This window comes from Xiphophorus hellerii, chromosome 1 (assembly GCF_003331165.1).
Source record: "Xiphophorus hellerii strain 12219 chromosome 1, Xiphophorus_hellerii-4.1, whole genome shotgun sequence".
Taxonomy (NCBI): domain Eukaryota; kingdom Metazoa; phylum Chordata; class Actinopteri; order Cyprinodontiformes; family Poeciliidae; genus Xiphophorus; species Xiphophorus hellerii.
The window spans coordinates 30,297,602-30,314,815 of NC_045672.1; the positions used below are offsets into that span (position 1 = coordinate 30,297,602).

The following is a 17,214-nucleotide window of genomic DNA, read 5'->3' on the forward strand; positions in this document are numbered from 1 at the left end:
ACGTGTTCTGAGCATGTGAGGATGTGGGGGGGGATGACAGGTGTGTTTCACGCTTTTCACACTCAGAACCGCTCCATCCATCAAGCCTCATCGCCAAAATCCACCCCTGTCTCCTTCTTCATTGATTACAGGGTGAAAGTAAAAGAGAGCAAATAACAGGAGCAAACTTGTAGGAAATGCTAGATCTCTTCACAAACACAAACTCTGAAAGATATGATTGACAGCTCCCTGAAGAACCGGAGTGAATTATTCAGCGCAGCGTGACAGACCGACAGACAGGAGAGCATACAGAGCCTGAATGAAGGGGAGACAGGCACACACAGGCAGACAGACAGCTGTGCATCATCATCATCATCCCCCTCCCCTGCCAGGCACGGTTTTATTCATAATCAATAACTTCACTAAATTTTACATAAACCAGCGTGCGCACACGCTGCAGGGACTTTGAATTCTGTAAGAAAAATGTTATGAAATTCTGTGCATTCCTTCAGCTGCTGCAGGCCAGCACCACACACACACACACACACCCACACACACACCCCCCCACACCCACACACACTGCAGGTTACCAAACCACAGTTAGCAGCAACAACTAGCCAGTTAGCAGAGCTTATTAGAGTCACTCCCACAAACCTTCAGCTGCACATCCAGACTGCAGTTATGCTGTTTTTTTACAGTCTGTACATCAATCAATCAATCAATTAAATTTTATTTGTATAGCACATTTCAGCAGCAAGGCATTTCAAAGTGCTTTACATCATTACAAACACAGAAACACAAAGCAACATAGAATCAACAATCAAAACACGACATTAACTCAGGTTCCATCAATAAATTTGTAATTGATTACGTTTCAAATACAATCCTAAACAGGTGGGTTTTTAGTCAAGTTTGCATCCATAAAAGGATGAAAACAAAAGCAAAAACATAAAATCTTACCAAGTATATTTGGTCTAACTTCTAGTGCAAATAGAAATTTGCACTAGAAGTTAGTTTTGTCTTGAAGACAAAACTGACTTGTAAGCAACTTTTAAGCACGAAAAAGGAGCTTGTCTTACGTCAATAATTCCTTAATATTGATGAGAAAATACTTGATCCATTATTTCACCTTTAAAATTAAAAAATGTCTTGTCTTAAGTGAAATTATCTGCCAACAGAACTAGTAATTTTTGAAGAATATCAAGGAATTATGGACTTACTATAGAAAAGCTACTTGTCAGTAAGTTTCATCTTATTTCAAATGTACAAAAATATTTGCAGAAACTAGATAAAAAAAAAAACTTGGTAAAATTTTGTGTTTTTGCAGTTTAATATAAGAGTAGATACAGACAGTAACATAACTGCAATGTACTGTAAAAAATACAGCAAAATTAGAAATGGAAGGATTTAATATTAATATCTTTATTGGTCACAATATTTAAAAAAGATTCTAGATCGCGATTATTTTACTATATATTTAGAATTCCTAATTTCACTTTCTAAACCACTCAAAATAAGATTTGATGCAGTTTATTTTTGTTTGACCAAAGGAGTCAACCTATTGTTTTAACCAATTTCTTTAATATTTTTTTACATTGGCTGTTCTACTCCTAATTAAACAAATTAAAGTTGTTTTTGCATGTTTGACTAAAAAAAATACACCCATAGCTTGTACTATTTAGTTTAGTGAGCTGTACTGGTACAGAGTTATCCAATAAATTAGTAATTTGTGACATTTATGTCTGTGTTTAAAATAAGAAACATTTTAAATCAATTCTGTATTGTATCGGTATCACCCGAGAATAAACCACCGAAATCAGAATCGGTATCGAAAGTAAAAACAGTAGATCAATACATTCCTAAGAAAAATCTATAGATTTCATTGGAACACATTAAAAAATGATCTGAAATTGCTGAGAGAGTTAAATTTGTCAAGTCATCATCATCCGTTCTGTGGTGCATCAGACAATCTGTTTCAGCTTTAAAAGGGTTTCCACAAACACAGCTAATATTTGTGCAGCAAATCTAAAATTGTGTTTTAAAGAATCTCTCGATCATCCATTTGATGTCCAACCAAACTAAATAAAGATTTTGAGTAAATCAGTCAATAAATGAATGAAACACTCATAATTGGCGCTCTGCCGGCTCTTTCACAGATCCAGTAAAGAAACGAATCTAGCACCAACCTTAGTTAAGAGCAGAAAACTATTTGGTGAAAAAAGGAATACAGCATTTTATTCTGACACGTTTCATGAAGAAACGTGAAAAATCTCTGTGTTGAAACAAAAAATCATCTAGAGAACAACTTGGAGCATTGTGGAAGTGTTTACCAATAATTTACGACATTAATGTGCAGGATCAGAACGATGGCCGCAGAAAGTATTCAGAACATTTTACAAATATTGCAAAATTCTTTCCCCTCTTTATTATACTATATACATGGGCTGAATGAGCGTCATTAGGCCCTGACAGTACAGTTGGTGATTGGAGTTTTTCTTTTGAACTCTTAAATGCAAACTTCACTTTGCATTTAAGTGAAGTTCTTAAATGCAAACAGCTTAAATGAGGAGAGAAAAGATCTTCAAACATTATTCATTTCATTGACCCTCAGATCATCCAAAACCTCCAGATACCAGCATGTTATCGCTGAGTGACAGACCCTGAAATTTAGACCAACAGGAGGAGCAATAATTACTGAGTCACTGTATTTGTGAATGAACACCCCCCCCCCACACATGCATTCAGACAGATTTGAGTGGTTCAGCACAGTGAGCTGCAGGGAGGCTGCCATGTAGCCACTCTGCCTGATTATTAGCCGAAGCTGGACCGACCGGACCGATAGTCGGACCGCCTGAGCTGAGAGTCTGGTTGGAACTTGTTCAATCACTTTTCTGCACATCAGATTGATCTGATCGGGCGCAGACAGGAACTAACATAAAAATAAGCGATAAAACCTGTGCAGTACATTTCGCTGTCTGGTAAAATCTTCATCTGTGTGACTGTTTCAGCTGCTTGTTCTTTAACAAAGTAGCTTTAAAAATAATCGTGCAAACTGTGGTTACTCAGTGAAGCATTGCATTGTTTTTATGCTTGTGGAAATGGGAGCGAAGTGGGATTTTCACACCTCAATCAATCAATCATTCAGCTTATTAACTCAATTTAACAAATTTCACCATTAATTCACAATTATTCTCACACAGCACAAGTGAAAAGGAAGCAGAAGGAAATCTTATAATAAACCCGCCTCTGTCTCAATAATGACAAATATATATATTTTTATTAAATTAACAAAATAAGTTGCAAACAATATATTGTTCTCATCATTAACTCAGAAGTGTTTAAGACTTCATTTTTTTCTTATAAAGTGTTTTGAATTGATTTATAGTTTAGCATTTTTTTCAAACTGTTCTGTAATTGTTTTAAAGTCATAAACAGTTTTTACTCTTTCTTCTGTTATTTCTGTCACTTGATCTTAAGACAAAGAACTTTTGTAAATTGATCTGCAATAATCACTCTCTAGCTTTAATCATAACTAACACCATTTCTAAATTAACCAAATCTCTGTGTTTCAAGATATTTGATCGAAGAAATAGTTTATTGGTGAATGCTTTGTAGCATTCACTTTATATAAGTTTCTCATAGCTTCTTTTGTGTCCTTGTTGGTTTTATTTGTTAGCTCATTTCTCTACACAATAAGTCTGATATGGAAAAACACACGCAGATTATTTTACTTATAACATGGAAAAATATTTTGTTATGAGTGGAAAACATCACACTTTTTTATCAATATTCAAGAATTACTGACTTAAAACAAGCTCCTATTTCTTGCTGAAATGTTACTTGTGAGTTAATTTTCTCTTATATTCAAGTGTACTAAAACATTTCTGAAAACTAGATCAAAAATTCTTTGTTAGACCTGAGAGGCCTGGACCATAACAGGTCTTTCATTTTGGTCCTAAACCATTCAGTGATTTATAAACTAACAAAAACATTTTAAAATCTATTCTCTGAGCTCCAGGGAGCTTAGGAATGGCTGATGTGCTCCAGCTTTCTGGTTTTAGTGACCGACTTTTTAGGCAAATATAAATTGTAGCCACTTAACATCTTGCAATATTCTCTGAATGTACAGAGTGCAATATTCTTCTGAATGTACACCTTCTCATTGAATTCAATGAGAAGGTGTGTCCAAACTTTTGGTCTGTACTGTATGTTTAAAAAGTCAGAAGCTTAGTATTTTACTTATGCCGTTAATAGTGAGCTAATACTGCAACTCCAGTGCAGCTTAAGATCGGTGGTGAGGATAGAAATCATCTTTAAATTTATGAACAGAAGCCAGTATTAAAAAAATAACCATTTATAAAACAAAAACACAAGTATAAGATATTAATGCAGTTATTGAAAATGTGATGAAAACAGACAGAAGTGGATCCAGAGGAAACATTCAGTGTTCATGAGTTACAACTGCAGTATAAAGCAGCCCGTTTGGTCATTATGTTCCTGAGATTCTGTCCTTGCAGGCTGAGGTTTTAATGCACTGAGGCATGTAAACGCAGGATAAAGTTAAACACTTCCATCAATTCTTGTGACTCTTCAAGTCCCACCTCAGCTAAGGAATTACTACAACTCCCATGATGCCTGTTAAGGCACTCACAGATAAAGAAATGTGACCCTGATGCCTTTCAGCAGCAGAGTTTTAAATGTAGATGGGAAAAGGCGATAAACAGCAGAGCGGAGCCTCTCCTGGAAACGAGGAAACGTGAGTTGACCTTGATTCTAAAGCTCCACCTCCATGCACTGGAGGATCTGCTTCACTCCTGCAGCTGCAAAATACCAGCCTGCATCTCTTAAGACGGACTTTCTGCAGCGTGACTGCTGAACAGCGTGAGGGAAATGACAGCTTGACCCAAAACTTTTCTTAAACAGCAGCAACAAAAATACTGACGGCTGGAAATCTGAGCAGAGAGAAACGAGCACCGACACACCAATCAGACAAAATATGAAGATGGCTGATGAGAGAGTCTCTGGTCACCCTGCACTGCAAATACCCAAAGTCTTACCAAAGGTTTGGTTTTTGTTTAGCTTCTAGTGAAAATATCTTAGTACTCTTCAAATAAGACAAAATTAACTTTTCAGCGAGGTAAGAAGCTTGTTTTACGTCAATATTTCTAAATATTGAGAAGTAGTTCCACTGGCAGATTATTTCATTTGTAACATGGGAAAATATCTGAGTGAAAAAAATTGCCCATGAAACTCATACTTTTTAAAAATCAATATTTAGGAATTATTAACCTTAAACTAGCTTCTATTTCTTGCTGAAAAGTTATTTGTAAGTTAGTTGTGTTTTTTCCCCAAGTGTATTAAGATATTTGCACTAGAAACTAGACCAACATACCTGGTGAGATGATCTGTTTTTTTCATAGTGGACAGGATCACAGTTCATCAAAAAGACCAGCAAACCATAAAAACGATCATAAACACACCACTAAGAACAATTTAGAACCTCAGAGAACTCATGCATGCACAGTAAGAGCATAAACTCCACACAGAAAGGCAAAATGATCTTACTGCTGCAAACACATTCACAAACAAATTTGCAGAATCACAAAAAAAGGATGTGGAGACAACTGGACGGTGTCTGATGAGGACATAATTCTGCACACCGAACCCCACCGGAGCCTGAAGCATGCATGAGTGAGCTTAGCTTAACCGACCACCAGAAGTCTGAAAAGGTAAAGCGCAGCTGGTACAGCAAGGTGTGTTTCTGTGTGTGTGTTTGGAAAATGCATTCCTGGAAACACACAACAAAAATCTCATAACAGTTCTTTTTCCATCAACATCAAGGGGTTGTTGACCCAAAACAAGTTCCTACATCTTGCTAAAATGTTACTTGTAAGTTAGTTTTGTCTTATTTCAAGTGTATGTTTGGTTTAGTTTCTACTGCAAATATGTTAGTACACTTAAAATGAGACAAAACTAGATTAAACAAAATATAGGAGCTTGTTTTAAGTCAATAATTCATTAATATTGGTGAAAAGTACTAGATCCACTGAAATTTCTTGTTAGAAGTGAAATAATCTGTCAGTAGAGTTAGTACCCTTCTAAATCAATATTAGGGAAATATTTACTTGAAACAAGTTACTGATGAAAAGTTACTTGTAAGTTAATTTTGTCTTATTTCAAGTGTGCTAAGATATTTGCTCTAGAAACTAGACCAACAATCACTGGTAAGATTTGGTGTTTTTGCAGTGAACTCACAGCCTTATGTGTAAACTCAGAATCAAACATCTGCAACATTCAGTTACAAAAAGGAAACAAAACAGTTCAAAGGGTGTGAATACTTCTGCAAGACTCTCAAAATCCTTTGAAACTGTTGAAAAAATGTTTCATGATGTCGAACAAACTGAATTTGCCTGTTAAATATAATGACTTTATCTCGTTCTCTGCAAACAAATACATAAAAACCTGGAAATTTACCCAGATATGAGCGAGGAAGTAATATCTGAGAAGCGCTGAAGGGGAACAACCACAGAGGATTCTTTCCCCACATGTGCCGATTTTTTGGGTCTTTGCTGCAAACCAGAGTAACTCTGAGCCCAATCTCACTCTTCCACATTTAACCCGACTCCTCCGGCTCCTTATTGTGTCTCATTAAAGCTGTTCATTACCGACTCTGCATGTGATTATTGGACTCCCTCATCTTCTATTTTTGAATATGCTGATGTAATGCAAATCTTCATTTAATGGCATCCTGTTTTTGGCTTCCTCCATCTTTACAGATTCAGCTGTAGCACATTTTTTTGGTCATACGTATTCCAGATGTAATTTCTCCATTTATCAATAAGTCAAAAACACATCCTGTTTATTTTTTAAAACTGAACCTGAGCTGAGGAGTCTTTTGAGCTGAAGCTGCACCTGCTTGCTCCTGGAAAACTTCTACTATAAACTGATTCATTTCTTCATACTGAATGTTAATGTGAGGTTATTTGCAGTTTCTCAGATTAATTCCCCAGTAGATATATTTCCTTTCTTACAGAGCCACCTATTTGTGCGTCTCAATCCTCCACCTTTTGTCAAAGACTTGCAGATTTGGGCTCCAGAGTTTGTTTTTTTTCTTCATAACGAAAGCAAAACCATAAACTGGTTGGATAAACAAATCCATATGAACAGCAGTGGAAGAAGAGGAGCAAATGAGGTGCGATAAATAATATTATATTTGTATAAATATGATGCATATATGGTTTATAATCATCAAAATGTGTTTCTATTCATACTTCCACTGAAATCCACTTAAAGAAATTGAAATTTGAAATGCTAATTATTTTATTTTAGAGTAAACCCTAGTGGAGAAATTTCTACCAGTACAAATGTGATCTTGTCTGTGTGTTTTAAATTAAAATAAGAACTTAAAACAACCTTTACTGATAACATCCTGATAATGTTGAGTCTAAAATAAGGTTTAAAAGTTTCAACATGGTTGGTGTTATGTTGGAGCAGGCGGAGGGATGATGTGATTGGTTACTTTGGCCTCCAGTGTCTGTGACTGATTCTTCGCTCTGAAGCCGCAGACGATGCCAAAATCACCGAGGAAAGTGACAAAGTGGCCAAATGGCTTCATTGTGATTTTGAAAACTTGCTAGCTGAACTTTTTCTAAAGCTGCTTTGTTCCTAATTGTGATTCAAAACTCGTTCATTTGAAGGAAACAAATGGTTTTGGTAGGTTTTGAATCTGAAAAACATCAACCTTGCCTAACCAAAAGCAGGATTATCACAATTATTGGGTAAAAAGTCTTAAAATTAAAATTTCATTGAAGAAATGTGATCTCATTTTAAAATATTTAGAACAATCCTATGAAGGAGTTTAAGTACTGAGGAAAAGAAAACCCTCCAACATTAACAATTTTACAGTTTTACCACCAGAGAATGTCATTCTCCCTCTGCTTATTAATACTTTCCACAACCCGTTTTGCTCCTATTCTTCTCCCAGGCTGGAGCATAAAAAGTGATTTTCTACATATTCATCCTTTGTTTCACGCCAAATCCACCTACCATGTTTGTCTCTGAAAAGCTTCATCTCAGTCTCATTGGAGCAAAGCACACGGCTCCAGCTGATAGTAGGACAGGAGTGGCTTTTTCATGTTAAGCCTCCCAAACAAGCAGCTGGCATCTTGATCTGACTGCAGAACAGAATCTGTTCTCCTTCTGACATTTTCCACTGAAAATAAAATTAAACATTGGATTTTTTGACTTCTTCACTTAGATTATGATGGATTCATTGCCCTTCCTGATGAGAGTTGGGTAGTAAATTTGATCACTGTACATCTCACTGGTCTGCATATTTGATAAGCGAGCTGTTTCTTATTTAAATAAGTGTAACCTAAATCTGTTAAAGGTAATATTGGAGTATAAAGAAATGTACTCCAAGCCTGATGAAAAGATGCAGGCAGCTTGATGAGCTCCAGAGGAAGGAGGTCAGCATGACATGCAGATTATTATTAAGACATTAACATGGCTGGGGTTATCCAGAGTCCTGCAACGTTTGGATGCATCTCCGGTCCAGCGGACCTGAATCAAATGGCTAAATTACCTCCTCAGCATGCATTAAGCTCTGGTAATTATCCTATTAATATATTCAGGTGCACTGATGTAGATACACATCTAAAAGTTGCAGGATGCCAGTCTGAGACTGCTGTACTGAACTTCAGGTAGAGTCAGAAAGATCTCAAGCTGTTGAGAGAAATAGAAAAACCCTTAGCTTGTAAATTTAAGCCATTTTTATCCAGTGTTTTTGTTTTTTTTCTGCAGGTGGATGTAATGTTTCTAGCTTTCTGTAAGGAAATTGGTTAAAAACCCCAAACCAAGATAAGGTTTGGCTGGATGGACCGTTTTCCATAACACATGAAAATTTATATCAGATTTAAGCTTGACATTGACAATAAAATCGCCCTTTTCCAAGGTTACAGCCCTTCCACCCCTGTGAAGAAAGTTCAATTTTGTAACCTGGGAAAAAATAATATCTTAAAACTGAATCTCTCAAACTGATCAAAAAATCATGCAAGGTTGGAATCCTTGGATTTCAAACCAAAAAAAAACTTATAAATTTAGAGTAAAATGGACTGGAAATCTGGCCAGTGAGTCCAGGAGCAAAACTTGACTATTTATTCGTCTGAGTCAGAACAAAAGGAGCAGAGGGGAGGATCAACATGAACAACAAGGAGATCTGAAGGATGGCAATGAAACCCGAACGGCAGGTAAAACCCGGAGAGGTGAGTGGAGCACAAACAGGAAACCAGAAAACTGAGCAACTCTGCAAAAATGAAAGCAAAACATGACTAGGTAAAACTCTTAAGAGTAAATACCTGCACAACTGAAGAGGATGAAGAGATTTAAAGGCAGCACTTTAGACATGAAGGTTTCATTTAGTTTGAACCTGAAGCATTTTCTGATGCTTCATCACGGTTTAAAAATAGCAACAATTTAGTGGTGGAATTTTAAAAATGCCCGGAGCTCTGGGTTCATCCATATTCTCATTTCATTTTCAGTTCGGATCCAGTTCCCACCCAAAACGCCGCTTTCTCGGGGGAAATAAGCAACATTCAGCATCAACAGAAATAATTCCACTGAAAAGGAGCAGAGAGGAGGAGGAGGAGGTTAAACCACAGAGCTCCTGTCAACATATCTGTATCATGACATATGGGAGCAGTGGGGAGAGAGGAGCTCCCAGTGGAGCTCCCAGTGGAGCTCCAGCAGCTGTATGCCTCCGTCTATTCAGGCTCAGCCACAGCAGGAATGGCGGCCGGACCTGAAGGTTCGGTCCGGGAGACAAATGGGCTCAGAGGGGGAAGTATCTAATCTCTCTACGGTCTGGTCCGGTTCTGCACATTTCTGTCCCCAGATCTGCTCGGTAATATGCCGGGGCGCGGGCGCGCACACGCTGATGAACGGACCGAGAAGCATGCGCTGGTAGACCAACATGGACAACCCGCACACGCACGCATTTCTAGGCTGCTTAATGAGCAGAAAGCCGTGCGGGATGCGATGCTTGTGTCTGCGTCCCGCACGTTTATCCAGCACAAAGCCACACGCATGCACACACGCGCACGCGTAGAGTACGCGTGGACACAGATGCGAGCACACCCCTCTTGTTCCGCACACCTCCGGTCCGGAGCCGTCTTACCTCCAGACTTGCCCCAGCTGCAGCACGTGAAGCACGGTTTGAAAGACCCACATGCAGATGGTGCAGCATCTCCGGGGAGAGCCGACTCTCACCGCCGCAGCAGGCGGGCCAGAGGACGCATACACCGGGGTAACATTCGCGGCGTTCACCGCTGGCGCGTTCCCACCGTGCTGGTCGCTGTCCTTGGTACTTAACGTGCCGTCGCCCGCTGTGGCATCGGCGCCTGCCGCGCCTGCCGCCGCCGCCGAACAGCTCCCGCCGCTGCCCGAACCTTCCCCGCCGCTAAGATCCGAGTAGTCATACACGAACCACCTGAAACTCAGCACCTGCACGACAGCGGAGGGCACCACGACAAAGACCAGAGTCAAGCCGAACCACCAGTAGTCGCCTCTCAGGTAGTAGTCTGCGGCCAGCCACAGGTCGGTCGCTCCGTCGGAGAAAAAGACGAGCAGGGCGCAGAGCACCCAGCAGCAGTCCAGCAGGGTGTAGGGCTTCCCACCGGCGGCGGTGCAGCGGGACCGGGCCACGGGGTTCCCCGGCTCCGACAGGCTCCTGGGCGTGTTGTCATCTTCCACAGACACCGCTGCTCCATCCGACTTAGCGGCCATGTTGGTTAGGATAGGAGAGAAAGACAGGGAAAGAGGTGGGGAAACAGGAAAGAAAGGGAGGGGGCTGTAGCTGTGTGCAAGGAAGAGGGAGTGAGAAAGATTACATCATAACTAGCCTCATCATCAGCCTATTAATTGTGAGGCACCATAACTAAGAGCGCTGTTAACACCGTGTCACCAGCGAGATGTTTTCAGGACATCCAGCGCGCAGACAGAACCAAGGTTTTAGTTCATCCATCAGGTAATGTTTGCCAGGTTTTGGCTGCTCTCTCTGCAGCGTGCTGCTGCAGCGCACATGACGACACCGCTGTTAAACTTCTACATATTACACCCAGCTCCTGTCATTCCGACAAGGCGTGACCCGCCTCCTGTCAGGGGAAGACAGAGACACTGAGAAGTTGTTGGGTTTTCCATCCAGAGGCAGAGACCGCATGCGGTGTTCTGCTTCCCAGGCAGACAGAGGTAAGAAATCACATGAGCTCACCGGTGAACCCGCTGTCTGCTGGGAGGTTAAAGGCTAACACTGTTTGTTCTGTCTGTCAGGCTCCTTCTCTCCCTGTATGCACAAACACAAGCAGCCTCAGAGAGCACAGCCTTGTGTTCCTCTCACATAACAAACTGTTCTTTATGGTTTCACTCGCAAAGATAGAAAACGGAATATCTGTTTAAGAGGAAGGCACTTTAAAGTGGAAGTATTATGTAAAATCAAGTTTTTTAAGCCTTACATTATGCTATAGTGTAATTTCCTCATCAAAAACATGCTATGTGTGTTATTTTGATTCTTTCATGCATCTTTTAATCTCCATGGCTACCATTCTGTCTCGCTGAGCACCGCCTTTTCCCCAAAGCTCCTCCTCAGAGCTGCAGTCTCCAAACATCTGCCTCACAGAGCAGCCCTTCCCCAAATTCAGCTCCTTCAGACTAGCTAGCAGCAATTAGCAAACACTTGGTGGAACTGCACATCATTATCTTCTGCAACGCTAGTGAAAAAGTTGTTAAAGGGTTGGGATGACTTCCTGAAAGAGCAGTACTTTTTTAAAGAGACATCAGACTTCTTTTAAGTCATGTTTGATATACAAAGCCTTTCTGTAACTACTGAAGGCAACAGTTGCTTGATTGTGCTATAAGATGATTTTATGTGGCTGGAAAACACATAATATCTCCCATGGCAACCATTCTGTTTGCAAACCCTACAGTCTCACCAAATACCGTCTTTTCCCTGCAGCTCAGTTCAATTTGCTGTTAAAGGCGTTTTATTCAGATGAGTCCATAACTGAACTTGTTCGTTTAATATAAAAGGATGTGGTGGGAAAGAACATGGGCTGTAAAACTCCGTCCCTCTGAAACACATGGTGGTGGCAGCATCATGCTGAGGGATGATTTTGTCCAGCTGGTCTGAGGTGACAGGAAACTGGAAGGAAATGCTGGAGTTTTACCTCAAACAAGCAACAGTTACAATATAATGGTGTAGATAAAATTTGTGACATAGAATGGCCTAGTCAAAGTCCAGACCTCAAAATTTATGTTTAATAAATATATTCTTCATCTAAGTTGGACTCGCTGAGAAATATATCTACAAAAAAAAATATTGAAAACACAACGTTTTGTTTCCTCTTGATGATGTGCTACTTTAGGTTTGCTCTATAAAGTTTGTGACTGAGAAAATTATAAATTTAATGAAACCTTTTGCAGGGACGTTTAGCTCAAGATTAATTTATTTTGAGAGTTCATTATGCATTGATTCCAACCTTACAGCCAAAACTGAATGAGATATTTCTTTGATGAATAAACATAATTGTACATGTCTCAGTGAGTTATTCTGTCTAATTTTTATGACTGAAGAAGATTTTAAAGGGCCAGTTTTTATAGCAATGCTTTAAAAGGTTGTGCAGCTTCAAAGTAGCTGCATGCAGATGAAATCTGAAGAAGTGTTCTCAAGTTGCAGATGCACAAATGTGTAGCTGCTTTGGCCAATTAAATGTCTTTTCACATCCAGGGACCAAACTGAACTGGTGCCAGACCAGACAGTAACTCTGCTGCTTCCTTTTCTTATCATCTGGCTCTTTAAAGTGCATTCGTCTGATTTTAACAAGGCAGTGATGCATGAAGCTGACCGGCCGGCCTGTTTACAGCAGTGAGCATGCTAATTGATAAGATCTCATAAACTCTGGGCAGAACAGGCAGTAAAAACCTTTGGTGACTTACCGCTCTGTGCTTCACTGCCCTCAGCAAGCCGGACGGTGCAGAGCTTCTTCCAGCTGGGGATCCAACCGGAAGGAAGTGGACCTAGAAATGACATCCAGTTTGTTCATCTCCATCTATTCACATCTGGACTGGAAGGACTGACTGGAAAGTCTGCGACCAGCGATAACATTTAGATCTAGGAGCTGAGGTTTCAGATCTGTACATACAATGTTTCATAGCTTTCACTTTTAAACTTAACAAATCTGAAGAAGTTTCTCTTTTAGATCAATAATTAACATCATTCGAATGATCTTTGATTGTAAGCAAGCCAGATGAAAATGAAAGACGTTTTTATTTAGAATATTTATAGGTTTTAGTCCCACAGGGGTCAATACTTGGTCCCACTCTTTTCTCCACTTATGACATAGCAAATTGTGTTGTAGATTTGTATATTCACCTTTATGCTGATGACACAGTCCTAAACTCCACTGTTCTGTTATAGATTCACTTCAACATCTGATTAGTTTTATGAGAATCCATCCGGCCATTTCAAGTCTGCTTGCTAAGAAAGCATTTCTAAGAACAAAGTCATTTGCTTTGGTAAAAAAAGGAGATGCACCATCAAATTCTGCATGTATCGCCATGAATCTGCATCTTTAATGTCAGGTAGACAAAATGTTTTCCTTTCAGATTTTTTTTTTTTTTTTGATAATTTGAAGACTGAGATCAAATCAAAGGCAGCGCTCCTCTTTCATTTCATCTGCAATGAAAACTTTGGTGCCACTGCCCGCTCTTCCCATGTTGGATTATTATGATGATGTCATTTACAGATCAGCATCCAAAGATTTGCTCCATAAACTGCATATTATTTAGTATATCATTAATACTAAAAACTCTTTTGGTTTTTATCTTACCTCTATTTTTAACGGTCAAACTGCAAACTTGATTCTATTAACATTTTCTAAAACTTCTTCTGCATCCAGGTGGTTGTCCTTTCACTTTACTGGAATGAATCTACAGAGAAATCCACAAATTGGACATCTTCATATTTTTTCTGTGTATTTCTTTCTTCTAAATGCTGCAATTCTTTTATTATTTTCATGTTTACATTGTCCAAATTGTGTCATTTTGGCTTTTTCCAGGCTATAGTTGTAATAAGACATTTGTTCTTGGCTTGTTTTTTTGTCTGGTTAAATAAAGATATAATTAAAAAAATCTTCCTAACCAATCAAAGCTCATTTACTGAATAAGCCTGCCTGATATGTAGATTGTGAACAACATGGGGTTCAGTGTCTTTCCCACCAACACTTTGACACGGAGAAGCTGGAATTAAACCGACAACCTTCCAGTCAGGATGCCACTCCTCTCTCTGAGACAACCATCATGGCTTCCTCTCTGCTTCACATCAGAGAGAAACAGTTTACACACATCCTAATCACTGTCATGGTGATTGATCGCGGTGCTGAATCATGATGTTTAGAGTCAAGATTCAGTCAACATACTTCCAGGATTTTCTCATTTTAGTGCAGCAAAACTGACAGGATATTTTTTTCCTTTTCTTTTAAAACATAAATAACCTCAGCTTATTCTGTAGTTACTGAAAGAAGGTTTAAGGTGTTTTACTTATTCTTCGCATAAATAAAACACTAATGCGAATAATAAATCCTCACTTTGTTAGCATACTAAATCTTGCCACATCAGAAGATGCAAAACAACAAATTTTCATCTTCTAGCATCAACCAGACATGTCAAGATCCATACGCCACTTCTACATAAAATGACATTTTTTAAAATAAGAGAACTTTACCTCATGCTGTATAATTTAACTTATATCATTATTTTATTATTTTTAGCTAACTTCCAAGAAATTACATTTTTTAAGCACATAAAATTTTCCTTTAGACGAATGTGTCTCTTTAATCAGATAATTAATATACTTATGTATTCTTTCCCCCCACACACAATCACCCACAATCAGAGCATCATGCTCCACTTGAGGGAAAACAGAGGAGGAGATTTTCACTTTTTTCTGGTTGTGATAAAACATTTTCACTGAAAAGTTGCTGTGTTTTTTTTTCCTGAATCAGGGTTGATGTTTCCTCCGGGAGTCGCCGTTTTCTCCCTGATTCACCTGAAACTTCCCCTCCGTCTGTGCATCAGTCCAGAGAAGAGCATCTCCTGATGAATGAGGGTCATTATGAGTTGGGGAGCATGAGGAGCTAATTACAGGTCTCAGATCAGCGGCGTTCTGCCGGGATGGACTTTGATGAATATACACACATAATCTGAGCTTCAGGGAGGTTTTAAAGCTTCTGAGGAAATCATCTGCTGGTTTATTACAACGTAATGATCTCACATTTCAAACTGTGTGTTATTTTTAAAAGGAGAAAAAAGAGGAGTATGACAAACAACGTAAGCAGGTTTGCCTTTTTTAATCGCTGAAGCTGATCATGTAGACATGTTTTAAAACAAGCAAGACTTAAACAAATAACACAATTTATCCTTTATTTAGCCACTATTCTGTCTTTATTTTCATGACAAACTCATTTCAGTTCTGAAGGAAGAATCCTGGCCAAGCAATTTTTTCCTCCAACAGATTTTATCATTTGTCTAGAATCAGAAAGAACAAGTTTTTCCACAGAAAATTTATGGCTGGAGCTAAAATAACGTTTGTGCAGAAATCAATTTTTATATATATGCTGCGAAAATTATGAACATTTGTCTCCTCAGGGTGCCGAACATGCTATGATCAGATCTGTAAACTCTGACAGAAGCAGGCTCATGGTGGGCGGCCGTCTGCCGCCGAACAAAAGAGAAACCGAGGAGAAAAACGACGAACGGCGAGCTGCAGCAGACGTGAGCAGCTAATGTCGGACCAGAAACCTGCACCGGTTAAACAGACATCCAGTTAGAAACGCAGGCCTGAACACAAGTGGGAAATGTTCAAATCCTTATTGCCATGAATTTACCTGAAAACAATAAAACCTTTGCTGTTTCTCAGAGAGATGGTCCAGAAGTGTCCAAACTTTTTACAATTTGGACCTAAACTGTTTTGTTGAAATGGAAAGTCACAAAAATTGGTAAGTAAATAAGTAAATTTGATATGTTTTTGGTTTCCCTAGACATGCCATATTTTAATAAAATGGACAAAGTTGTATGATTGGTAAGGGAATGGGATTTCTAAATTATGTTTATCCAAAAATGTTTCCTAAATTTTCCAGGTTGATTTTTTACTATTGTCATCCATGAAAAAAACAACAAATCTTGTGTTTGAGCAACAAGACCTGGATATGAGTCAATCTTTTTCAAAACTGCTTGCCGTATTTAGCCAATGAATGCCCAGGTCTGAATTTGAGTAAAAGTCCTTGAATATTTATGATCTGATTAAATTAAATTACAGTGTGAATAATAATACTTTGGGTTGTATGCAGAGCTTTTCTTCTTATGAAGATTTTAATTTGTCAGCTGGAGGACCATCTTTGTATAAATCTTGAGTTGTCGTCGGGGGCCATAAACAGTATTTCCAAGGGCCACTAATGGCCCTTGGGACACAGTTTGAAGACCCTGGAGTTAATCTGAAGTTCTTTTGTATTTTAGAGGCCACATGCTAATTTACAACAGGTGCTCTTTTGTCTGCGGCTTTATGCATTACTCTCTTTATTTTCTTCATTTTTTACCGTTAAAAAAGGGAGAACAAGTTTTTTTTTTTTACTCAGACAACATGAACAGAACAGTTCATGAGTCTGTTATCAAATAAATAATTATATTAAACTTCTATATCTATTTTTAGGATGTTACAGTATTGAGGTTGCCTCTGGCTTCAGGTCCTCCTCTTTACACTGCAAAAGCACAAAATCTCTATTTTCTAGAACAAATATCTTAGTACATTTGAAATAAGACAAAACTAACTTTTTAAAATAACTTTTCAGCAAGATATAGGAGCTTGTTTTCAGTCAATAATTCCTTATTAATGAAAAAGTACTATTTACATTGGCAGATTATTTCACTTATAACATAGAAAAAATGTTTTGTTGTAAGTGAAATTATCTGCCAAAGGAACAAGTACTTTTTCATTAACATTAAGGAATCCTGGACTTGCTGAAAGTTATTTTAAAGTTAGTTTTGTTTTATTTCAATTGTACCAAGATATTTGAACTAGAAACTAGACCATAAATACTTTGCCTCTCTTTGGGCTATTCTTTATGAAATTAAAATTTGCAGTGGGAATGTACAGATCTGAATGGTCTACATTCAGTTCCACTTTATGAA

General features: G+C 38.6%; 1 protein-coding gene and 1 long non-coding RNA gene across 2 annotated transcripts in view; one reads left to right on the plus strand and one right to left on the minus strand.

Moving 5' to 3' along the window:
- The window catches only part of xkr7b (XK, Kell blood group complex subunit-related family, member 7b), a 60,383-nt gene extending 49,595 nt beyond the window's left edge, over window positions 1-10,788 (minus strand). Inside the window, exon 1 of the mRNA XM_032559907.1 lies at window positions 10,154-10,788. Within this exon, the coding sequence (XP_032415798.1) occupies window positions 10,154-10,761 (608 nt within the window). The 5' untranslated portion in view covers window positions 10,762-10,788. The remainder of the gene's footprint in view (window positions 1-10,153) is intronic.
- Window positions 10,789-10,882: 94 nt separating this feature from the next.
- Window positions 10,883-15,452, plus strand: LOC116718200 (uncharacterized). Its single transcript, XR_004338897.1, has 3 exons — window positions 10,883-11,002; window positions 11,097-11,223; window positions 12,991-15,452. It is a non-coding gene; the product is annotated as an uncharacterized LOC116718200 (long non-coding RNA).
- The last annotated feature ends 1,762 nt before the right edge of the window (window positions 15,453-17,214 follow it).